General features: G+C 32.3%; 1 protein-coding gene across 1 annotated transcript in view; it reads left to right on the forward strand.

The window, feature by feature from the left end:
- The window catches only part of AGMO (alkylglycerol monooxygenase), a 299,173-nt gene that overhangs the window by 148,705 nt on the left and 123,309 nt on the right, over nucleotides 1-27,159 (forward strand). Inside the window, exons 10-12 of the mRNA XM_019727089.3 lie at nucleotides 1,391-1,507; nucleotides 13,814-13,896; nucleotides 19,909-20,014. Of these exons, the coding sequence (XP_019582648.3) occupies nucleotides 1,391-1,507; nucleotides 13,814-13,896; nucleotides 19,909-20,014 (306 nt within the window). The remainder of the gene's footprint in view (nucleotides 1-1,390; nucleotides 1,508-13,813; nucleotides 13,897-19,908; nucleotides 20,015-27,159) is intronic.

The following is a 27,159-nucleotide window of genomic DNA, read 5'->3' on the forward strand; positions in this document are numbered from 1 at the left end:
GGTGCATAACTTAATGAGTGGACACCACCTAGGGGCCAGTAAGAGGGGTGCCTTCTCCCAGGCAGACACTGCCTCTCACCAGGAAGCATGATTTAGGGGATAGAGCAGCAGAGGCTGTTTTTCAGATCCACCAAACCCACAAACAGGAGACTTTGTATAGTGTAGAAACTCATGTGGCTCCATCACAGAATCTTAACACACTGGAGAAGGAGGGAGACTTAAAGCTGATTCAGTCTAGCCTTTATTTTGTTCATGAAACACTGAGGTCTTCAGAATGGGATGTCTCAAGTCACACCAAGATGATGTAGGTACTGGATTGCACCATAACTCTATTAATTCTAGGGTAGTGTAGTAGCATTAAACACAGAAATCCCATTTAAAAACAAAAATAAGCAAGGTAGAGATTGAAAGCACTGGAAACTAAATAAAAAATTCAGTTTCATTTTCAAGTTCCCCTTATAGACAGGGAAAAGGAATTTCTTTCCAATCATTCAGGATTTATATTGTAATTCCTAATAAAAATAACTGTCAATAGTAATATAGAAACAACAGAAATAAGAACCTGCTGTTGATTTCAAAGATAATTATGAGTATAAAAATTGCCCAATATTTCAAGAGAATAACATTATGTGTTTTATTTGGGCATTGTTATTATTTTTCAAAAAATCCTGATCTAAATAAGGATGTTTTCTCGCCTAGTTACAAAAGCTGCTGTGTTGATATTTCAATACTTTTGGTTATGCTCTAAATCAGTTATGTAATAATGTGCTAACTTGACATGGGTGAAAATATTTTGCTTATTTTAGCTCTAAAAAGTCTATTTAACTGTGGTCTATTTATTGTTTTTCTTTTTTTTTTTTCAATAGATAACCTAAAGTGAATGTTTTAAAGTCATATTTTTGCTTAATCTCCATTAAAAAATAGAATTGTAGTGTTTCTGGGAAACTCTAGTTTGCAAAAGCTTTTTCCAATACAACAATATTTCCCTTTGAGGAATAATTATCTACATTACCCAAAGTCACCTTCCATTTTCTTTTTTACTATCCCTCATGTTTAATCATGAACACATTTTGTATTCATATTTTCATATTTCATGTTTTCATGTTTATTTTGGTTATGTTTATCATCAGTACATATTGCTGAATCAGGTCTTACATTGCTCTACATAAGGCAGACTAAATCAGAATTATAATACCTCTGAAATGAAAAACAAGTCTCCTAACTTTTACATTTTTTCTATCAAAGAAATGAATGTTAGAGTCATACTGGAAATGAAAAATAGCGAACCCTTTCATTTCTTTTTGCAATATCTTTTCTTTATTAGTGTGGATTTCAGTAAGAAGAATAAACAAAGGAGCAATATAAAGGAAAATATTTCTTGTTTTCCTAGGTGACGGGGAAAGAAGTTCCCTTTTCATCACCAGCATCTCAACTATTAAGGATATACTCAGTTATACAGTTTGCTCTGATGCTAGCATTTTATGAAGATACCTTCGCAGACAAAGCTGTAAGTGCTGCCCATTTTAAATATTATGAAAAATCATTTGTCATTTTGTTTGACAAAAATATCTCTCATCTAAACAGGTCAATTAATTCTTCTAGACGACTGAATGTATATTAATTATGTCCAAAGTGTCTCAATATAGAATGTCCATCAAATGGTATGCTATTGATCTAAATGATTACTGAGAATTAATCTGCCACAAATAAATCCTCAACAAGCACAACAAAAGTACTCCAGAAGTTAGAATTAAATGTGTTTAGGAATGCATACTTTATATTAATTTCAACATACTTCTATTAGAGAATATTGACTTTCAAAAGTTTTCAACGTAGTGTGTATTTCACGTGTTTTGTTCTTTCTAAATATTCAGAATATTCAGTTTGTCTTATTCAAACATAAGAGCACTAGACCAGGGTTTGGAATCTGCATTCTAATTCAGGCATTACCACCTGGGGCGTTATTTTTTTGGCCACATAAGAATACTCTCACTGCCTATGTTTTGGACAAAAACAGAAATCACGTAATGTATTTAAAAATCTACTGTAAATTGTAAAAAGATAAAAACATATATTTTTAAATACTTGTTTTGTTTTCTAAATTTATTTACATTATGTTCTTCTAAAAATAATTTGTAGTAGTTCAAAAAGGTACACAACTTATAGTAAGGTAATTAATTTGAAGTAGGTGAGATTGAAAGTGGAATCACAGAAGAGCAAAAAAGAATCAGTATCTTTGACTTTGTTACTAAGAAGATATGTACCTCATGAAATAACCTGACTAAATCAGAAGTTTTGAGGGCTCACATACTAGGTGTTTGAATAATAATTATGCTTGAAAGAAATAAAGGTAGAAGAGTTTCTATTTCCAGCAAAATAGTGGTTTAGATATACCAATTTCTTTTTAAGGCGTACAGAACACCTAGAATTGCTGGATAAGGTATACTTTTAAAAGCCTCTTTAAATGTATTGCATAGATGAGCTGACAAAAATTTGAGGTACTCCTTAGAGGCTACAAATGTTGAGAGAATATGAATCCAACGAAGAAAACAGTGCTAATCCTGACAGCTGTCCCAGAGCATTGAATAATCTCTGCTTGTGTGAGACCTTAAGGGACCAGGCAAAGCCAAGAATGTTGCATAGGTGGGAAGTCATATAAAGAACTTCAAATAAAACAACTGAAACCAAAAAGTAACACTCTCCTTGCAGGGATGGGGGTAGAATGAAAAGACTAAAACATGGAAAGGAAACTTGTTTATAGTGGATTTGGCTTTGAGGTGGCAGGATAAAAAGTCTTCCCTGAGAATTTTTTACTACAAACCAGCCCTCACTCCGATATGGATCTAGGATTCATACTAACCATTGATTTGTAAGCCTATAAAATATAGTTTCAAGTGATCTCAGATTAGGTATCATGTGTTTAAAAGACCCATGTTCCAATCGTGCTTAGAGCAATTTCTTAACTCAAGTCTCAGCTTATTCCCATAGATAAAGTTTCAATGACTATAAACTCAGAGATAAAAAGCACAGAAACATACTAGGAACAAAGCTAACATGACAAAGCATTAGTAGAAACAAACAAACAAAAAACAACAACAGAATTAAACCTTCAAAAGCAACAAATTTTGGAAATTAAATCAATTAAAACATAAATTAAATAAATTTAATATGTTTGAAGAAATAAAAAACTATGAAAAATCAAGAAACAAGAGAATATAAAAAATGATGAGGCACATTTAGAAATAAACAAATTAAACTTCTAAAACAAAAATATAATGGACATGAAGACGTCAATAACTTAAATAACAGTTTAAAGACAAATGAAGAGAGTATTGGTTCATTAAAAGACAGAGCCAAAACCTTATCCATTATACAATGCTAAAAGATAATGAGATTTAAAAAATGATGGAAGTTATTTTTAGACATAAAAATACTGCGAAAAGTTCTTAAAATAAAAAAGAGAGAGATACAAGAATCCAGTCAAAATGTGAATTAATGTAAATATGATTAGTGGCAGTGAATCCATGCAAGATAAAATTATGTTTTTCAAAGAATAAGTCTGTGCTATTGACAGATATCAGTCCATCCATGAAAAAAAGTAATTGATAGAAATTGATAAATAATGTGTACAGAAAAATTAGTCTACTAGAGGATTATTTTTAATAATTTTAACGTATACACTCTACAAAATTAAGAAAGAAGTCTACTTGAAGTAGGTTACTGGGTGTATTAGGCAGGACTTTTTGGTTGTATGTGGTAGAAATTTAATACAGAGTGAATTTATTAACTCATATAACGGAAGAGTCTGGAATTTTTCTTCTTCGAGCAGTGCTGGATCCAATGAGTTAAATAATGTCATCAGTGCTCTTGTCATTCTTTCTTACAGCTATGCTTTTGTCAAAGTGCAGGTTCTCCTACAGCCTCTCAGCCCTCATGGAAACAGGGAGGCTACTAGCAGCTCTAACTTTAAATACTGACACACACAAAAACTCGGGAAGTGAAAGTTTTAAATTGGCATCCAATATTAAGACTTGGTTCATCTGATTATCACTGAACCAAGCGATGTGATCACGCCTGGATCACAGACCATTCAGTCTGAATGAGAAGACAAGGTCAGCTCCCCAGGATCCTCATGGTCTGAGAGGAGGGATAGGATAGTTTGAAAGAAAAATTGAGATCATCGTATACAGAAAAAGGGAAATAGACTCGAGTAGGCAAAAATCACGTGTTAAATCTATATAAATCATTGTCACTCATAAATATGTGACTTGAACTTATTAAAGTCTTTAAACACTTATAAAATGCAGAATAACACATAAACCTTACCATAGGATACCAGAAATGTCTTAAGAATACTATGGCAGGAAATATACTGGCTTACTGTTTGCTCTTTCACATATATAAGCTACAACTAGTGAAACCAATTCCACATTGTAGCATCACATTTTCCTTTAGTTTCAAATGAGACAAAATTTGAACCCAAGGGTTTATTTCAGGAACAAAGCTATCTTTAAAGCAGGATGAACTACATCTCTCTAAGCAGTGCACCTGTAAATATCAAACAGCCATGATGGTTAGACTTATTAATTGCTTAACCTAAGGCCTCATAATTATCTCTTCAAGTATTACAAAATTAACCCATAACCAATTACTTTGTTAAATTACTTTATCTTAATCTGTTCACCTAAGTTATAACAAAATATACATGCATCAATACAGTTCAGGTAGTTGAAGGAGACCAGAAGAAAAGCTAGATTGTCTGTATGCAAATATCTAACTCTCAGTATACTGATCAGTGTTGACTACAGTTTGCATTGTTGAATTTTTTCAGTTGTACTAAATAAAATCCCCAAATAAATTATACTAATTTGTAGAACGAAAAATGGAAATTTATTCATTTTTATTTTGAAGTAGAGACCCTTAACATTAAGTTCACCAAGAGATTTGAATATCTAGGCATGTGTGGCTGCATGCTAGGTAAAAATGTAGCCAGACACTATGTATATTAAAAGATGTAACTTGTAGCATGGTTTTCTCAAGATTTTTCTACACGGGTAAAAAGTATATGAGAAACTCATGTAGATATATTGACAAAGAGAAATATCGAGTGTTGAAATCTTTCTCAAACTGAAATTAGAGTTGGAGACAGCTTCATTCCTGACATAAATTAATTTTGAAAAGGTGCATTTGCTTGTTTCCCACACATGTTTTTCTTTGCTAAAAACGTGCTGTGCAACTAAAAAAAGGCTACTTATTTGCAAAATTCTATAGTGCCTTTCTAGTCTCAGGGATGTTTGAAAGCATATGAAGACATTAAAATCCAACAGCAATATTTTTTTTCCAGATTCACTGTAGCCAATAATCACACAGAAAAGTTGTGGCTGACTTGTAATTGGGGTCCCCGCTGTGGTCCCACAGCCCTTTCTGTTTATGCATATACCAGAGTAGATAAATACTTACTTGTTTTATGTGTGCAAGTTTTGTATAAATAACTTTGGGAGTCAAAAAAGCAATTTGATGGCCACCACAAAGGTGTAAAAGGCACATTCCTTTCTTTCTGAAACTTGCAATGCATACATTTAAATATATAATGTTTGGTTTAGTGATATGACCCACAGACTTTTATGTTGATTTTGGTTTAGTAATGTTTGAGAAATCAATTCCTTAGCTGACAGGGTTCACTTCATGGGGTGATATCATGAATACGCATTTGAAATGAAAATATGGACGCACTAGTATGTTTCCAAAGTAAAAGTATAAAGGCAATGCTCTCCTTTTAAATAAAGACACACTCAAAACAGTTTGAATATTTAACAGTCTTATAATAGAATGTGTAAAATGTTACTGCAGATATGTTTTAACACAGATTATTTGATGATCTATTTCAAGTTAATTAGGCATCTGATAATATCCAATATAAATTTGGAAACAGATTTTTATAGTTTTAATCTCTCCTGGATGTTGATGTCTGTAAAACATTATGGGTCCTGCAATTTTGTAACTAATGTTTCGTGTTGACATATTTTAACAGACCCTTTGAAAAAAATCAATATAGTTAACTGTACTTTCATAACAGTGTCACTTGCACAAATTTGATCTAGCTTACGTCCTACATGAAATCTCTCAAATCAATATCCCATGCATACTCGTGGAGTTTTCTTCCAGTGCAGTCCACCGGGATTTAATTTAATTTCCTCAAGTTTTTAGGTGGTAACTAAAGTAATGTGAAAAAAAGAAATGTGAGCCAAAATGAGCATCAATTATAACTTAAAGCCATTAAATAAATATAATAAATGTGTAGCAAAGAAAGGATATTAGCAAAAGCTACCTAATAAGAATATTCTCCAGGAACTTAGAAAAGTGATAATAATTCATTATCCAATGAACAATATAACTTTTTTCCAGTATATGGAAATATAACAAAGTAGGAAACTGTACATTAAAAATGTCATTTACATGAAATAATGAACTAGTAACTGTGAAATTAAATATCTTCATACTATTAGTGTAGTGTTGTCTCAAAATGTGGTCACTACCAGGAAGCACCTTTCAAAGTTATCATATAATAAACACAACTATAAGCTGCTTATAATTTGAATTATGATCTCATTTTGATTTATTAAAAATATGTAAAAATTAGACATTTTATTCAGCTTTCGAAACTCCAAATCTAAATGCACATTTCTTGGAAACCGTATCTCCTTCTTAAAAGTAATCCTCATGAAAAGGAACTTTGTCTCTCTGAGACTGTCTTTTAACATCTCTTTTTTCTCTTTTGTGTTTTGGGAAATGACAGAAGGGTATATAGCTTATTTTCTTAGTGAAAAAGTAAAAGTCTCTGTCTAAAGTATAGAGAGAGCTGATGTAGTGATTTCAGTGAGATCTTGAGGCAAATACTAATAATAACAGTGTGACTTCATTAACCCCCCAAAACAGTTCTTTTGAACAGCCAAGAGATATGTCGACGTGGGTATCTTCCAGAAACTGTTGTAGGACCTTTCATTGCTGAGGTTGCACAGACTTAGATTAATTATTAACCAAGACTGAGACAAGACCCTTCCCTGTTTTCTACCCAGTGCCCAGTGAATGATGAGGTTATCCAGGCTGGTTGGTGGGAACATGCACTATAACTGGCCCTGTGAGGGTGCGAGCTTTGTAATCTCTTATCCTTTCCTGGCATCCAGTTTCCTCACATGCATGACCTGATTGGTACCCTCTGCAGATTTCTAGAGTTCTCTCTCTGCAGCTCTCTCCCATTCAGTACTGTGTCTTCCAAACAATAGCCTCCTTAGTTTCTCAGAAACTGTTGTATCTCCTCAACTCAGGGAGTCCACCAGGTTTCCTTGGGTTCCCTCTGTGCTGCAGCCTAGGAACTTTCTCAAAGTAGTAACCTGGGGCAATAGTAGAGGTCATGCCATTTATATCTTTTTCCTGGAATCAATGACCTTTGTTGCCGTATGTCCAATGTCTTGAAAACAATTGTTTCAGATATATTGTTGGGTTTTTCGCTGTTGTTGTTCAACTGGGAGTGTAAATCAGCCCTTGTTTTTCTATCTTGTCAGTTACACATTTATTTTTTAATGGAGTACAATCATAGCTTAAAATATAATTGTAACATAACTATTCTTTAAGTATTTAAAGTTTTTAAAATGCATTTTTTTGCTTTTATTTCTTACAAAATTTTGCATACATGCACTAATTCCATATCAATTTACTGTTTCTGAACTATAGATTCCTTATACTTTTTAGCCAATACACTTTCACCTTTGATGCATTTATTTTCTTTGCTTCTTGCTTGACATTCTAGAAAATGTTCATTCTAATTATATTCCTTTTTGTATGCTTCGACAGTAGCTACCTAGGGGGTTCTGAAATTTTAGAAAAAAAAAGAGTAAAGTCAATATTGACTTTTTTTTTTAAGAGCAAGATCTTATTTTAAGCTAAATTCTTGAGATCTACGTATAATTACAAATTGCATTATGGTATCACCCGGGGTTCTGTTCGTTTGTCTACGTATATGCTGTAATATTGGGAAACATCTTCAAACCTTAGGTTTCACCATGACAAATCCAGCGGCTCAAGGCATCTGGAAGGTGGAGCCCTCAGAGTTATAGGGGTGATGAGGCAGCCCAGCACGTAAGCCAGCAACCCTATCTGCTGCCTTCACATTAGAGGTTACAAATGTTTAAGTAGCAGATAACTTTGACCTCATTTTAAAGATGTTTGGGAGGGGAATGAATATTTTGAGTCAAAATAATGACTTTAGTAGTCCTTCTCAGACAACTTTCAGAGAAATTCCTAAAAATGCATCACTTTGAACATACTCATAGATACAGAGAATTAACTGATGGCTGCCAGAGGGGAGGGGAGTTGAGGAGCTGAGGAAAAAGGTAAAGGGATTAAGAAATACAAATTGGTAGTTACAAAATAGTCATGGGGATGTAAAGCATAGCATAGAGAATATAGTGAGTAATGTGGCAACGACTACGTGTAGTGCCAGGTGTGTACTAGACTAATAGCGGGGACCACTGCATAAATTATAACAATGTCTAACCCCTGTGCTGTACATCTGAAACTAATATAAAATAATATTGAATGTCAATTGTAACTGGAAAAAATATATATATATTTTTAAAACGCATCACCTTGCTATAACAAAATCCAGGCATTTTTTTTCTTAAGCCCTTACAATAAAATGATTGAAAAAATTCTCAAATCATCTTTGACAATGTACAAAGTTTAATAAAAATAATTTTATATGGAAGTATACTTTTATTTCAGGACGTAGCATAATATATGGGGCTGATATAACCCTTTGTGGAATTTATCAGATGGGAAAATATGAAAGGTAATTGTGTTGATTATCAGAATTTTTCCATGGAAGGATAAGAGGGTGCTATCCCCATTCAAGATGAAAAAGACTTTCTCCTTTTTATCTGTAATCAAAGGCAAGACTCCCACAAGTTCACTCATGGTTTAAGCAGCATTGCATCAAACATGTAATTCTGGAGTTCCTATGTAGTTAGTATCATTTCCTGAATATTTATTTTTTTTCCCTCATCTCCTTAAAGAAAGTTCAGAGAGGTAGAGTTCTTCAGGCACACATATCTGGACAGTCATTCCTGCACTGAGAAACCTATGGAAATAAGTGCTACCAAATTTCTTGGGATTTGAAAGATAATTTTAAAGTAGGGAAAAAAAATCCTCGCACATTTTTTATGGCCTTCCTCATGTTTTGGTTTTTTTTTTTTTTTTTTTTGTGTGTGTGTGTGTGTGTGTGTGTGTGTGTGTGTGTGTTTTGTGAAGACTTATGATGCATTCAAAAGTTAATTTAGAATAATTCCATTTTAGCACTTTAGACCAGTAATATTTTCTGAAATATATACCAGCAGTGGATGGTATGAAATGGGAGTAAACCCAATGAAAAATAAAATGTTAGCTGTTATAAAAAACTAACAAGCTTTATGTCATTTCACATATTGTTTATAACATGGGAGGCTAAGTGTTTATAATGGTCAAAGCCTATAAATTCTCTTCTTTTTTCTTTTTAATCCTTTTTGCTCTAGTGTAGCTGGCCTGTGGTCATATCAGCAGAGATTAAAGAAGTGTGATTTCTATGACAGGAATTTGGTCTTTCTTACTCTCTCTGTTAAACTCATATGCACCACAGTGCTTAGCAAATGCTCTCTAAATATTCATGGAATGAATGTGTAGAAATTAGAAATGATCCATTTATGATATGCCTTAATTAGCCTATCAAAGGATGCTACATGGAAAAACTTAGGAGTTCCATAGAAAAATGAACTCGAAATGAAGCATATGCATTCTATATTGAATTCCTTCTTATAGTAATCTTAGCTTCCTTTAAACTCAAACCCATTTAAGACAATTCTGTTTTTTAAGTAATTAAGTGTATAAATATTAAAGGATTTAATATTTGACATTTAACATTGTGAAACATGTTATATTAATATTAAGTTATTAATATTAAATTATTAAATATTAAATTATGGAGTGATTTTATTATAATTGTAAGGAACTAAATATTGATATTAAATTAAATATTTGTTTTTAATCAATATTAAAGTATTGATTAAGCCAATTAATCATTTAATATAAACTATTGATATTAAAGGTATGACTATAGAAACACAAATGTAAAATATTCATTCATTTGGTTAGTCATTCAAAAAATATATATTGTGTACTGACTATGTGCCAAGCAGGGTTCTAGGCCCTTAGGATGTAATAGGGAATCAAGAGATAAACCCTCTCAGGAAGTTTGCATTCTAGCCAGAGGAGTCAGACAACAGCTAGAGAATGCACAGACAGTGCATGGAAGTGATAAATTGTATGGAGAACAATACAAGATATTAAGGTTATAGAGAGTTATGGAGAAGTGCTATTTTATATGTGGCAGACAGGAATATGCATTTGAGTAGTTACCCAAATAAAATGAAGGAGTGAATCATAGGGATCTCTGGGGAACTGATTCTAACAGAAGGAACAGTAGGTGAAACAGATGAGTAAGAAGGATGCTTGTTATGTTCATGAAAGAGCAAAATTTCTAATATGGGTTAAGCGTGAAAGACTCGTGGATTAGCCTTCAGATTCCTAGGGGATAATGTGATAATCGGAGGTAGGTTGTGGATAGGCCAGAGTAAGGACTTCACGCTGTATTCTGAGATTTGAAGCTCCTGGAGGATTTAGAACATGAGAGTGATATGATATGACATGTTTTAAAAGTATAACTCTGACTACACAGTGGGGGGTAGAAGGCCATGATAGATGGATATACAATTTTTGAAATAGATTACAGTTAGAAGGGTATTTTAATTGTAGAGATTGTGTTGAGGTGAAATAGGACATTAGTTGTACTGTTTGTAACAAATACCTTTATTCTGGATATATTTCAAAAATAATGCTGACATTTATCTCTGGTGTATTAGAAGTAGGCAGTGAGAGATGAAGTCAGGGATAAGTCACAGGGTCTTGACTGGAACTATTGAAAAACTGGAGGGGTCTTACCTAAGATAAAGAAAACTGGGGAATGTGTTTTGTGGAGGAGGAAATCTTTTTCTTTTTTTTTTATTTTATTAAATTTATTGGGGTGACAATTGTTAGTAAAATTACATAGATTTCAGGTGTACAATTCTGTATTACATCATCCATAAATCCCATTGTGTGTTCATCACCCAGAGTCAGTTCTCCTTCCATCACCATATATTCAATCCCCCTTACCCTCATCTCGCACCCCCACCCCCCACCCCCCTTACCCTCTGGCAACCACCAAACCATTGTCTGTGTCTATGAGTTTCTGTTTCTCATTTGTTTGTCTTGTTCTTTTGTTGATTTTGGTTTATATACCACATATCAGTGAAATCACATGGTTCTAAGAAAAGATGATATAGGAACATTTGTGACAACATGGATGGATCTTGAGAGTGTAATACTGAGCGAAATAAGTCAGACAGAAAAAGCAGAGAGGAGGAAATCTTATACAGGGTTGTAGACAAAGTAAGTTGCAGATGCCTATTATACAAGTAGAGGCATTGACCAGACAGCTGGATAGCTGTATTCAATTAATTGTTCACTCCAACTTCAGTAACCAGGAAGCAATTTGTGGATAGAAGGTTTGGTTTTTGTTTTTGTTTGTTGTTTGTTTGTTTGTTGTTGTTTTGTCCAAGGCTCATAAATTCCCTAACCAGAACAAAAAATACATTTGGTCCTATCTCTGAATTTCTTGTGATATTTGTAAGAGCTAGTGAATCTTTTATTTGTTTTTTATCTTATTGTAATTAGTTAAGGTTAGCCTAAGCACCATTTGAAAAATTTGTGTAGCCTGAACATAACCACAACGATAATCATCATGACCATGAATTGACTTCTTACTTTGTGTAAATCACTCTTCTAAGTACTTCATTATAGACTTGCCAAACTTACGTTTTATTTCAAATGTACAAGAAACTTAATGGAGCCTTAGAAATATGCTGAATAATTTGTCCATGTTTATATGGCTGATAGGTTTGCACAATTCAAAACCCTATATCCTTATAGAACATTTAAAATTATGCTATAGTTTTGGGGCACAACTAATTTCTCCCTTCCATATGAATTTTTTCTCCTAAAAAATACAAAGGGAGCAATAACGGTGAAAGAAGCAAGTTAAAAAAAAAAAAAAGCAAATTATTTCCCATAAGCAAACATCAATCTACTCAACCACACCTACTTATTTTTACCACCAAGAAAATATTTTTCTGGTATTTTTTGCTTCACGTCCCAAATCAGTCACTGCTGAATTCTACATACTCAAACAGCATTCTCCTGTTCTCCACTAAAACATGCTGGTATCCACTGAGCTCCCCATCCTATATCTGAAATCTACCGTAACACTATCCCCGTGCTCCTAAACATTCTGACATTTTTTTATTCAGATTTATGACCACTCAGCAATATTCTTCTACTAATATTGCTTTGGAAGGTTTAAAACCTCTTGGCAATTCTGTGTGCCATCCCAGGTATATAAATAATGAATAGAGAGGTGTTAAAAATGGCCCATGAGAAATCAGGCTGGTTATAAGATGGTCTGGAGCTAGGGTTTTGGATATGAGCAGTAATTGCTTATTGTTTATAACTCTGAAAGGATGCATTTTAATTGTAGGTATGTACATTAGTTGATAATGAGTTGAAATTACCTCTAGTTATTTCAGGGAAAGGAAAAGAGAGAAAAGAAAGTGTTTGTATAATGTTTTTATCACTATTTTAGCCAACCTGTCATATTACACCCTGGTGTTCTCATAAAGGTGAAATGTAAACACCATCAGTGAGTAAAGAAATTATCTAGGGGCTGTTACCGATCTATGTTCAATCTAAAGCAGTATTCATCTGGCCCTAAACATTAGCTATGTGAACTTCAATTTAGATCTCTGCCACTGCCCCCTTTAAATTTGTTGCTCATATGTATTTTACCATTGTGACACTTCGGGTCAGGGAGGTCTATTTTGACTTCATGGCATCATTTATTTATGTGTGATGATGGAAAAGTTACTTAATCCTTTGAGTCCCAGTTTGTTTGTTTGTTTGTTCACATATGCAGCAGATAGAATGCAAAAGGTTGTTGGGACTATAAAAAGAATTAAAGTATGTATCATGCATAGCGTAGAAACTATGAAATAGCAGATTTTCCATAAACATTATTATTAAATTTTTACATGTAAACAAAATGCATAATTAACTTATAACTAAGACAAAATATGTTGTTTTGTTATAATAATTCAAAGGTAATCTTTGACACTACATATAAACATATAGATTTTATCAAATATGAGTAGGAGTGTGTGTGCAATCTCTTTCATATATGTGTTTGCACTCAAACACATTCTTCTTAAATATTTTCTGTATTAAAGACAGCTTTGGGTTTGAAACCACAAAGAATTGGTGATATTAAAAGTAGCTATTGGAATGTGGCATTTATTCATAAACATGTAAGTGATTTCTCCATACGTGAGAGCATAGGTACTTCAAAGAATTGTGAAAGTCAAAACTTTAAAGGAGAATTTTTAGAAAGAACACATTTAGCAAAATATCACTGTGGAATTGTCTAACTCATTCTCCAAGTGCCCAACAAGATAACTAAATGACATTAGGAAAACAAAAATGTCCTCTTGAAAATAGTAACCTCTTTGGAACATGTCAGTGACAAATGGTGCAGTATACAATAAAATTAGGGGCTATTTTTCTTGTCAGATTTAAATGTTAGTGTGCCTTCTGATATCTCTCCTAAAGGATCTGTTGGTCTATGTTTGCTTGGCAGGCACTGTCACAGGTCACACTCTTTCTGAGGGTTTGCTTCATTATCCTGACCTTGACCTCCATTGGATTTCTTCTGGATCAAAGGCAAGACATGACATTCTTTCATTTTATGTAATTTTGTAATGTAGTTTTTAGAAATGCATGTGAAACTTTGATATTCATCAAATTTTGTTATTGAAAAAATAAAGTTGAAACTATAATTTCACACCTCCATTTTAAATAGCACTTTATCTGAATTTATATCAGCGGTGCATTTTACATCTGAGCCTTTTCTATTAAGTTTAGGTTTTTCGAGTTTATTAAAGAAAACTTATATAGTGATTAATTTGGCAACACATAGACCGTACCTCTGAGTACTTCATAAAATATAAAATATATTTGAATAGTATTCCTTGACATTGAATAGTTCATAATATATGCCTGAATGTATGTATATTTAAAGTTTATGTCCTATATCCTTACACGACGTGTTATTTAAGGTATCCTGTTTTAAATATTACCCTGGCCAGAAAATATATGCACTTGAACAATTTTAAATTGTTTTTTTTGGCAAGAGGCATATATAAAAATACCTATTCATTATTGCCTAGTATTTATCAATCATTAATATTAATACCAATATCAATATTTATGTAATTAATATGTGACATGGAATATGTTATTAATTCTTACAACACTCTGAGGTAATAATTACTGTAAACCCAATTTTTAGATTAAACAAGTCAGATAGACAGTAAAAGATATACCAGAACACAAATCCAGGAAATGTGACTCCAGAAATTCACATACTACAGAATTTACATATATTGTAACTGTGAAAAACTGCAAAAAAGCTCACTCGTTTTTGAAGTTTTATCTTTGTTGTAGTGTTATTGTTTTTCAAGTAGGTGACTGATAACCATTACTTTCAGTAAATTTTAAATTTGAAAGTCCAGTAAACATACATTTAATTTAGATTGAATACATGTCACCTTCCCATAGCTTAATGGATGTTCAGGAATAGCAACAGATTCTGGAGTTTCATCAAGATCCAGGTCCATGTGTACTTTCTGGTTAATGGAACTGTTTGTAACATGCATTCCCTATACACATTTGGTAAAGAATGATGCTGCTGGCACATTTCACATAGTCATATGTAAACAATGTGTAGAATTTTTTCCCTCAATACTTTAAAAATGGCATTTATTTTATCATTAATTTTGTTTGGCTCTCTATCCCTACTTTTCTACACTAGAAGTAAAGTACATGCTGAGCTATAAAAAGAGAAAATGGAAAAATGAGTCTCAAGTCCACCTGAAATAATTACCAAGATCCAAAGAATCAGGATCACATAAACATCACAATTCTATTGCTTACATACACTTAATAGAATTAGCACAGCCAATGGCAATAGCATAGTTTCATTTTTTAATAAATATTTTTTTTTGTCTCCATGGATACAGATAAAAGGCCAAATAAGCAAGCTATCAATTTTACCACAGTAATATCCAGTTATTCTTATTGTATATGATTATTTAAAAGTTAAACTGCCTCTGGCCTTATTCAGTAACCCATACTGAGAGATGGGTAACTCATTCAGAACCAGTGCAGTGAAAGCCAGAAGAGAATAGAATTATGTTTTTAAAGTGCTGAAAGAAAATTCCTGCCAGCCCATAATACTATATCCAACAAAAATGAAGTTGAAGTAAAAACTATTTATACAAATTTCTACAGCAAGCTTAACATTTTATAGTGAAATATTGAAAATTTCTCTTTGAAATTGAGAACAAGTTAGACCTGCTTGTTATTTAATATCGTGCTGGAAATAGTGGAGAAAGGAAGGGGAAAGAAATAAAAGGCATAAAGGTTTGAAATATATTCATTAGAAAATTAATTTATATTAATTTAATAAATATAACTAATGGATTAATTAGGAAATCCGAAGGCTCTATTGGGGAATTATTCAAACTAGTAGATGAATTTAGAAAAATTCTTAGAGAAGTGGTCATCAACTACATTTTGATATACCAGCAAACACAACAATATAGTCATGGGCTGCTTAACTACAGGGATACAGGCTGAGAAATGCCTCATTAGGCAATTTCCTCTTTGTGCAAACATCATAGAAGACACTTACACAACCCTCTATGGTATAACCTGTTACTGTAATTGTATGTGCTATACTTTTATAGGACTGGCAGTACAGTAGGTTTGTTTACACCGACATCACCACAAACGTGTGACTAATTGGAGTATAAGCCTTGACAGTTGGCTTTTCTTTTTGTTACGTAAGTGTTTGACGTAAGCTTTGATTGCTCCACTTCAAAAAGGCACACACTTCAAGGAAGGCTTTCTGGAATAAGATGTTTCAGCCACACCCCACTAGAAAATGAACAAGTCCTCCTCTCCCCACAGGCTCCTTTGGTTTAGAGATTTTGGTTGATTTTCATAACTGACCATTTGGGCTACTTGTTTTTTCTCTTCCCATGCTTTTATGTTTTAAATTCACCAACAAAGAATGAGTCCACTAAACCTTAAGCCCCCCCCCCCAACTCTAATAAAAGCAGAACCCCAAGCCCATTCTCTCTCTCTCTCTCTCTCTCTCTCTCTCTCTCTCTCTGTCTCTCTCTCTCTCTCTCTCTCTCTGTCTCTCTCTCTCTCTCTGTCTCTCTCTCTCTCTCTCTCTGTCTCTCTCTCTCTCTCTGTCTCTCTGTCTCTCTCTCTCTCTCTCTCTCTCTCTCTCTGTCTCTCTCTCTGTCTCTCTCTCTCTCTCCACCTCCCCTCCCCTACCTCCCCACTGTCCCCCTCCCCAAACCCCTTCCCACACCTCCCTCCCTTCACCTCCCCCCCACCTCACCCCCAACCCACCCCTACCCCAGACCTCCTTCACTCTTCATAGGTTGAGACCAGGGCAAAAAAGTAATGCATTTCACTGAAACCTTAGAAGGGCTAAGACTCACTAGGTGATAGGAATTTTCAGCTCCTTTATAATCTTACTGGACTATCGTCCTATATGCAGTACATTGTTGACCAAAATATCATTATGACTATATAACACAAAATATCATTATGACTATATAACACATGACCAAAATAACACATGACTATATAAGCAATAGCGTCAAATATATCAAATACCAAGAAAAATCAATTCTAAAAATTGAGTACAAAATCTCTTAAAAAAGAAAAAGTTATAAAACTGTTGAAATATTGTGAAAAGTGAAGAACTAAATAAATGGAAAGATAACTGTATTTATAAATTGGAATGCTCAATATTGTAATGATTACAATTCTTACCAAATTGATGTACATATTCAATGCAACCTGAATTAAAATTGTAAAGACTTTCTTCTAGAATTTGACAAGCTCTTTCGAAAATAGATGCATATGGTCCAATAATAGCCGACACAGTCTTGAGGTTAAAAAAAAAAGGCAGGAGTTCCACTACTGGCTATCAAGATTTATTATAAAGCTACAGTGATTAGACATGTTTTATTGGCATAAAGATTAGAGCAGAAAACCTAGAAAGAGATCTGTGCTTATGTTTAGACTTGATTTGTGACAAAGGTGTCACTGCAGAGCTGTGAGTAAAGGCTCTTTTCAATAAATGGTCTTGGGAAAATTGGAAATCCATATAGGAAACAGAAAAATAAATTACAAATATTTCATACCATAAAAAATTAGTTCTGAGGTTAGGGGATTATAGATTTAAAAGTGACAGAAAAGTTAATACAAATTCCAGCATGTAGCATAGTAAAATATCTATAACCTTGGAGTATGTAAAAATAGTAAATGGTATACAAAAATTCCTAATTATAAAATGAAATTGATGAATTAGACTATAATAATATTAAGAAAGCCAGTTTTTCAAAAAATAACTCTCATTAAGACAGCAAAATATAAAACCTTCAAGTAGGAGATGCTATATGAGAATTTTATAAGCAGCAAGGACCTTATGTCCCAAAGGACTGGCAATACCAACTGTTGGAATACTCACCTACTGAAGAGAGGGTTTATATTGGGACACTTAACTTGAAAAACTCCTTGAGAATTTTTCTAAGATAAAATTAACATGTATTTAGCATTGCCTGATTATAGGATATATCCTATAATCAGGCAATTCAATCCTAGTTGTGTACTAACCAATACACCTAAAGGCATGTAAAAGAATGTAAAGACAGCATTGTTTATAATAAACATATATAGTCAACAATTCAAATGGGTGCATGCATATTGCGTATCCATACAATGGAACACTACTCAGGAGGAAAACAATGAACCCCTGCTACAGCAACATCATAGATACCTCCCTTACAACATTGCGTGAAAGATGCTAGATACAAAAAAAAAAGTACGTACGATATAATCCCATTTATAAAAAAAGTAGAAAAGAGATGATACTATAGACTGTTAGGAATATATTCTAAAATGGTAAAATAAAATAAATTAAAAAGAGCAATAAAGGCTGTGATTATCAAAAAAGTCAAGGGATTGATTCTTGCTGAGATCGAGGGAGAGTGAAAATGTTGAAGAGGTAAAAGGTATTATTAGGGGTGCTGATATTGGGTGGTGTTTACACGGTTACTTATTTTTTAAAAATCATCAAGCTGCATATTTCTGTTTTATATACTTCTCTATATGTCTGTTTCATTTCATAATATAAAAGTTTTAAAAGTATACCATATTACAGAAATAACAAAAATTATGTGTTTTAAAATCGAAATCTTATTGCTTCTCAGCCTTGTGGTTAAGATCAAGTATAAAATAGAAATCTTATTTTCTTTTTTTATTGAAAATTAGCCAGATATTTTAAATTAGTTTATAGTAATGAGTTACAGTATAATTTTACAAGGGAAATTTTTCATACTATTTTTTCACAAAAAAATTAATCACGTTACTTGAATGCAAATAAATCATAAACTATTACCCTGATTCTATTGAGTTTAAATTACATTAAAACATGTTCTTTTTCGTACTAGAATGTTGTTATATTCAATTTTACAGAACTAGTGGGCCATCATCAATAGATTGTAGAAGAAAGTTTTAAGTTCAACAACTATACTACAGATGTTCTTCAGTTTTTCTCTATAACTCAATATTCTAAAACAATATATAGCTGTATTATAATGCCATTAATTTAACAATATTTTAGTTAGAAAATTCACCTGTCATTAACAATACTACTGGTCTTTCACAGAAATACAGAGAGTGCCAAAAAATGTATACAGATTTTAAGAAAGGAATAAAACTATATTAAAATTGTAATACAATGAATGATGCCAGCATTCATTTGATTAATGCCATCTTTTGAGCAAACGTCATACTACACATTGCTACACAGTTGAGTTGTAATTCAATTCAACTTCGAAAAGTAATACATGGATAACATCTTTTAAAATATGTACGTTTTTTGGCACCCCAGTATTTAATTATCCAACAACTGTTAGGTGAATATCTTATGAAGCTACTTTAAGCTGATAAAGGAGCACTTTATTACTATCAGTATACAACAATCAATAAATGCTAATCTGTGTGTGACATTCAAATCTGTTTCAAATACATAAACACACTTATTTCACATATTTTAGAGTTTGAATTTCAAGGATATACAGAAAATATTCATCACAAAATAATTAACAAAAATGTTAACTATCATATTAGGTACAACTACACATTTTTCATGTTCCTAATATTTCAGAAATTGACAGTTCATGATTTTAGAGTAGTTAACTATATCAGTCCTCCTAAGAAGCCATTTTTAAAGGAATGAAGTATAATGGTATTGGGTGAGTGAGGGAAGTCCCATTTATTTTAAACCGTAGAAATTTAGTTGTTAATAATGTATTTACTTGTTGAGAATATGCTTCACCCTAACTCATCAATGCTCAAACTAAGCAATAAACTGATAAAGAACAGTTTTAAAAAAAAAAAACATGCATTTTATTTCTTAGTTTAATGCCTGTTTTCAGACAGATTCAGACTCACATGCTCCTCAAATATATTAAAATATGTGTTTCTTGGACATTAAAATAAATGTGTATCACTGTATTAATTATAACTTGTAAACACATGAAAAACATAGTTAAAGCTAATGCATGCTAATGCCGTTTATTTTAGACCTAAGGCGGCTGTTCTGGAAACTTTCCGTTGCTTGGTGTTCCTAATGCTGTGTAGGTTTGGTCATCTGAAGCCCCTCACCCCTTCCTTGTCATTTGCTTTTGAGGTAAGACATTTGCTTTAGGTGATTATAGCAGGATTGTACATTTATTTCATATTTAATTCTTCATTTAACAATGCTTTTGTATAGTTTATGACTAGTACTTGTGGAACATTTTTACCTCTTTACCTTCTTACTAAAATGTATTAGTTGTGTCACCTTGAGCTAATTAATACTGTAGAGCCTCAGTTTTTTGGTCTCTAAATTTGTATTGATACCAGTAACCTCATAGAATTATTGGACAAATTACATTGCATGATGCGTACAAAAAATTGGTCCACATAGTTGGTTCTCAAAAAGTAGTATAAGTGATTTTACAGAAAGTTCTTGGTAGAGACATTGCTACTTGAGATTTTTTTTTCTATGCTATTAAAGTGAAAATTATGGTAAAAATGTTTTGTCAATGACATATACAAGTAAATAATTCTATAGAAATAAAGTTATTAATGACATTAAGATTTTTCTACAATGGAAAAACATGAATACTTTACAATTTGATTTTCTATGATTATTAGAACGTATCTTCCAGGAACTTCACTGAACTTTTGCATACACAGTTATTGTTCAGACAACAGTTAAAAATCTTTTAGTCTCATCACTAATGTTTTAATTGATATGTTTTTATTCTTTTAAGTTAAGGGTTCTATTGCTTAACTTTGGTGTTAAGCAATCTGCCAAAATCCCCAGAGTTTTTAATTTGTAACCTTATATAAGTATGAAACATAAATGCTAACATTCCTCCCAGCATCAATGGAAAAAAATAAAATAAACACTTTTATAATTTGTAATGATTCTAAATGGGAAAAAAAATTGATGCTACCATATAAGGCATATAAGTATAAAGATGAGGAGGGGGAAATATATGTATCTAAATGTACGAATATATTCATTATATGTATGTAAATATATCTGGAAAGATGAATAAGCACCCAACATATCATTGCCTGTTGGAAGGTGATTTGTGTGTCTAGAAGAAAAGAACAGGGGAATATTCTTTAAGTTAATAATTTTTGGTACCTTTAAAATTGAACCACATGAATATATTTCCTACTTTTAAAACCATGTAAATTAAAAAAAAAAATCTTAGTATCATGATACTGATTATCATATAATCCAGTATATTTAAACAGGCATCAAATAAAATTTATATTTATACTACTTATATATATATATTTATATATAAATATATATATATATATTTATATATAATAAGCTTTATATATATTATATATATATACATATATATGTTCTTGAATTAAGCCTAAAAGCAAAATGAAAAAATCATATATATTTACATGTCACTAATATACATGTCCCCCCAAAAAATATTGAAATCAAAAAACAGCATTTTCACACTCTAAATATGGGAAGGTGTTCTGCTTATAAGTGAATAATTTAATGAATCTACTCTTGGGTATATTTTGGTAATTCATCCAGAAACAACTAGAGAATGTGGGTTCCTGAAGTTATCACTGGTATAAAAAAGTGGGAATATGCTTGTAGAAACACATTGCGTTTGGGGTTCTTAGATGATGGGATAATGGTGGGCAATGTATATAATGTGTCTAACTTTTGAATATGATGAACTCTATTTGTGAAATGCTGTCCATTTACTTATTTAGTCAGTAAATAATATAGATGAAATTGAGTGACTAAGAATTGAGCTTTGAAGTCACATTGTCTGAATTTCATTTCTGACTCAGAAACTGAGTGTTTTTGGGCAGTTATTTGACCACTTAAATATTCTCTGCCTTGCCTTCTTTATCTGTAAATGGATGAAGTAATAATGTCGACCTATTAAGATTTTGAGGGTTAAATGAGGTAATCTATTTAAGAGATTTAGCGTAGTGCTTAAAACACAGCACATGCTCAAAAAATGTTAGATATTGCTATTATTGTTATAATTATTATTATTATTGTATTATTATTACTTTTTATGAACTTAAAGATCCCTTGGAATCATTCTTTGGCTTGGAGATCCAAAAGTCAAGTCTGGGGCATGTGGGATGTGGAGGAGAAACAATGTTAACTAAATAAAAGTCATGGTTATGAATTCTTAGTATGACACTGATTCTAGACACTGGACTCTAGGCGTCAGTTTATTCACCTGTAAAATAGGTTTAATGGGAGCTAATATGTATTGAGCATATTACTTATTCTAAATGTGTTACTTGTATTATTCCATTTAGTCTTCATATTAGTGTAACTCATGATGTAGTTGCTCTTATTACTTTTTTATATATAATGAGAAATTTGAGTTACAGAAAGGTTAAATAACTGTTTTTTATTAACATAAATAATATGTGAAGAACTCAGGATACAAACTCAGGCAGTCTGACACCATAGCTCTTAATCATCGGTCAACTTTTCCTTTCGTGTAATGATAGCAATACTCATCTACCTCGAGGGTTTTAGAAGAAAAATGTAGATGCGATGTAGCAGAAGTGTCTTGAAAAGTATAAAGAGCTATAAGAAAATGTCTCATTAATTTAACTGCAAAATGCTCTTAAAAGACTAACTAAAAAACTAATGGTTTGAATAATTTACCTCTAAATAATCTTTGGTTTATGATTCAAGGGAGGACACCATGGCAAAATCTTTCAGGCAGCTTGCCTAGTCTTTCCAGAACCTGTTTCTGTCCATCTAGGCTAATTCTTTAGGAGTAGATATTGCTTGTGATTTGCCACTAAACATTTCCTTAAAATGGTGTAACAACAGTATCTACTTCACATGATTTGGTGGAAAAATTAAGAGATACAAAGGGTAGAACACTTGATACATCTTAGCTATAATCATTGCTTATATTACTATTATCACTGTTATTATTTAAAACTAATTACTGATATTAAATATTATTATTATTAAAATAATAATTATAATTATTATTAACCACTGAATTTCCATAGTTAAAATTGAACAAAAATTCTCAAATCAGAAGTCAATAACTATATGACAAAGACTGGGCAAATATTTTATTACCAACAAGTTTACCTGTGAAGCAGTCTTTTTTTCCACATTTTTTTAAAAGTTCAAATATTTTAAAATTACAACCAGTTACCAATTTTTACTTCTTAATTGTGATTTTCAAATTTGTGCTTTCTTCACATTTTTTATTTTTTAGAACTTCATGTAAATCTTTGCCATTTATTGTAATTTTAATAAGACTGTTCTTTGCCCTACATCAGGAGTATAAAATCCTAATACATGATGTCAGTGACTGCATTCAATATGAATTAGGGCTGACTGACTATGAGTGATTATACTACAAAGATACAATGTTTTCATCCTTTTACTTTGAAGCTATTATTAGAATCAATGTCATTGAAACAATTAATCCCCTTTCTTTTATAAATCAATCTTGTATAAATTAGCAACAACAATTTGTAGCCCTGTGACTCTTCTCTATTTATTTAGAAGGCTGGTTGGAGTTTTTTCTGTTATGTTTCTCTGTTATGTAAGTCAAATCCCATAGGTCTGAATTAGTTCTTCTGCACTAAGCAAGCATACTGCTGGCTCCACTTAAAGATTAAAACACATACACACAAGCACAGACAGACTGGAAAATTGACCTTATGTTTCATTTAGATTATAAAACAGCTCTAGGTAGTTACAATCCAGAGTCAAAAACACAAAGTATAATTTTGATTTGATTCTATAAGCTGTACATGGGAGATTTAGTCTCTTTAGCTTATTTCATAAGAATACTAAGTAAGGGTGTGGTGCCATTGCTGTTTATAAATGGAATCTACAGCTACACAAGTTCACAGTTGTCGATTTAGTGTGTGAAATGATTATACATTTCTTTTTGTATAGGTCCATCAATATTTTGACCACCAACTCATAAACCGTTTTTTACATTCGCTTTCTCATTCGTAATAAATTTGACAGAAAAACAATCCCTTCATTCTTTCATTCATTCATTTCCCACTCACATACAAACACTTGTTTATTGTCTTTTTGTTGTTGTTGTTTTTTGTTTTTTTTTTGCTTGCTCGGGTGTAATTTGTTCTTTCTAAGATGAACCTGTGAATTTGTGATTTATTTTATTTTTTCATATTGATAGTTTTAAAAATGATCCCTTAAAGAGAAGATAGCAAGGTCAAAGATGAATGGCTCTTTTTTGATAGGTGTATAGCTATGTAAGATATTGGGAAATACATGTTTGCAAATATTTGATACTATGTGCACTTTGTTTCATATAACTTTTTATTTGAGAAGATAATTTAGGGTATTGGGAAAAGCACTGGCTTTGAAGTCACCTAAACCTAAGCACAATTCTCAGGTTTGCCAATTGGTTGCAGGGCGTTGAGGAGGTTATCTAAAATAATCACACCTTACTTTCTCAGCTTAGTTCCCTCAGCTAAAAGGAGAAGCTATCATAAAAACTAGTGTGTAAGTAGTGAATATTATTCATTACATTCACTTAACGATACCATACACACATACATACACACACAAACTACACATGAAAGTTAAAACAATGTTTTGATAACTAAGGCAATAAAAGCAAGGAAAACATAAACCTGAGACTATTTGCTTATTAGTGGCCAAATAATTTGAGTTAATTCCAAACTTAGCTTTAACTGTAAACCTCAGAAAACATTCTAAAATATGGTTTACAGTTTTCAGTATAAATCATTGAAATAGAAGCACATCGCTCCTAAATGGTAAAGCAATTTGTATCTGCTGAAGATGTGCACAAGAAATGGGTAGAAACTGGACAAGTGAAACAGAGGGTGAAGTGCACAGGGAGAGTACAGAATAGTCCAGAAGCAGGGGTAACTGTGGACTGATCAAGTGATTAGATAAACTAGTGACAACTGCCCAATGTGTGGGTCCTAATAGGAAATAAATAAATGTCCATGAAAGATACAGCCAACTTGCCTAATGTTTTAAATGTCAGGCAAAAACATTTACTCAACAATCAGTAAATGCCTATTCAAATCAAAAACCCTTTGTGGAGCTTAGAGTTTAATTGGTGTACTAATTGTAATTGCTTTGGATAATAGTGTGAAAAAGTACCACAATTTAGTGGTTTCAAACAACACATTTCTTTATTTATTTTTCAATTTCAGTTGACATTCAATATTATTTTATATTAGTTTCAGGTGTACAGTACTGTGGTTAGACATTTATATAATTTAGGAAGTGATCCACCCTCCTCACCCCCACCCTGGTTGGTCTGGTATCCACCGGGCACTATACATAGTTATTGCCATATTATTGACTATATTCCTTGTGCTGTACTTTACATCCCCAGGACTATTTTGTAACTACCAATTTGTATTTCATCCAGCCACCCCAATACACTTCTTATCTGGCAATCATCAATTTGTTGCCTGTATATATGAGTCTATTATTGTTTTGTTCATTTATTTTGTTCTTTAGATTCCACATATAAGTGACATCATATGGTATTTGTCTTTCTTTGTCTGACTTATTTTACTTAGCATAATATCCTTCAGGTCCATCCACGTTGTCACAAATGGTAAGATTTTATTCTCTTTTATGGCTAATATTCCATTGTATGTGTGTACCAACTCTTCTTTATCTAGTCATCTATTAATGGGTACTTACACTGCTTCCATATCTTGGCTGTTGCAAATAGTGCTGCAATGAACATAGGGGTGCATATATCTTTTCAAATTAGTATTTTGGATTTCTTTGTATAAATACCCAGAAGTGAAATTGCTGGGTCATAAGGTAGCTGTATTTTTAATTTTTTGAGGACCTCCAAACTGTCTCCCATAGTGGCTGCACCAATTTGCAATCTCACCAAAAGTGCACAAGGGCTCCCTTTTCTCCACATTCTCACCTACATTTGTTGTTTGTCGATTTATTGATGATAGCCATTCTGACAAGTGTGAGGTGATAACTCATTGTGGTTTTAATTTGCATTTCTGATGATTACTGAAGTTGAACATGTTTTCATATGTCTGTTGGCCATCTGTATGTCCTCTTTGGAGAAATGCCAATTCAGGTCTTCTGCCCCTTTTTAAAATTAGGTTGTTTGTTTTGATATTGAGTTATATGTGTTCTTTATATATTTTGGATATTAATTCCTCACCAGATGTATCATTGGCAAATATCTTCTGCCATTTAGTAGGTTGTCTTTTAGTTTTTGTTGATGGTTTCCTTTGCTGTACAAAAACTTTTTAATTGATGTAGGACCATTTGTTGTTTGTTTGTTTGTTTGTTTGTTTGTTTCTATTTTCCTTGACCAAGGAGATATATCAGAAAAAAAATATATATTCTAAGAGCAACATCAGAGAGTTTACTGCCTATGTTTTTGTTCTAGGAATTGTGTGGTTTAGGGTCTTATATTTAAGATTTTTAATCCATTTTGAGTTTATTCTTATATATGATATCAGAAAGTGGTCCAATTTTGTTTTTTTCCATGTATCTGTCCGGTTTTCCCAACATCATTTATCAAATAGACTGTCTTTACCCCAGTGTTTATTGTTGCTTCTTTTGTGATAGATTGAATGAATATATAGGCATAGATTTATTTCTGGGTTCTCTATTCTGTTCCATTAACCTATGTATCTGTTTTTATGCCAGTGCCATGCTGTTTTGATTGCTATAGCCTTGTAGTATAGTTTGCTAACAGGTAGCATGATACCTCCAACTTTGTTCTTCTTTCTCAATATTGCTGTGGCTAGTAGGGGTCCTTTATAGTTCCATATAAATTTTAGGATCATTTCTTCTAGTTCAGTGAAAAATGCCCTTGCTATTTTGATACTTGAATCTATAGATTGCTTTGGGTAGTATGGACATTTTAACAATGCTCTTTTTATCCATGAGCAGGTGAAATTTAGCTATTTGAGGTGTTTTATATGAGACCCCCCCCTTTTTTAATACTATCCATTTCCTGTGATTTTCCTAAAAAAATAATTCCTTTTTTTTCCTATGAGCAACAAAATATTTGGTAGAAAATGAATAAATAAATAATTAATAAAGCAATATTTGAATATAGTACTGCATTTTTTTGTTTGTTTTATGAAAGAAGAAAGAGACTAGTTTTTGCACAGTAGATTGTAAATTATCACATTAAATTTTCTACAATTTACTGGCCCTTGTGTGGGAATTTAAATTATTGAATCCACATATTAGAAAATATTAATCCTTGATAGTTTTCTGTGTATCATCTT

This window comes from Rhinolophus sinicus, chromosome 4 (genome assembly GCF_057876585.1).
Source record: "Rhinolophus sinicus isolate RSI-liver-muscle chromosome 4, RSI-T2T, whole genome shotgun sequence".
NCBI lineage: Eukaryota > Metazoa > Chordata > Mammalia > Chiroptera > Rhinolophidae > Rhinolophus > Rhinolophus sinicus.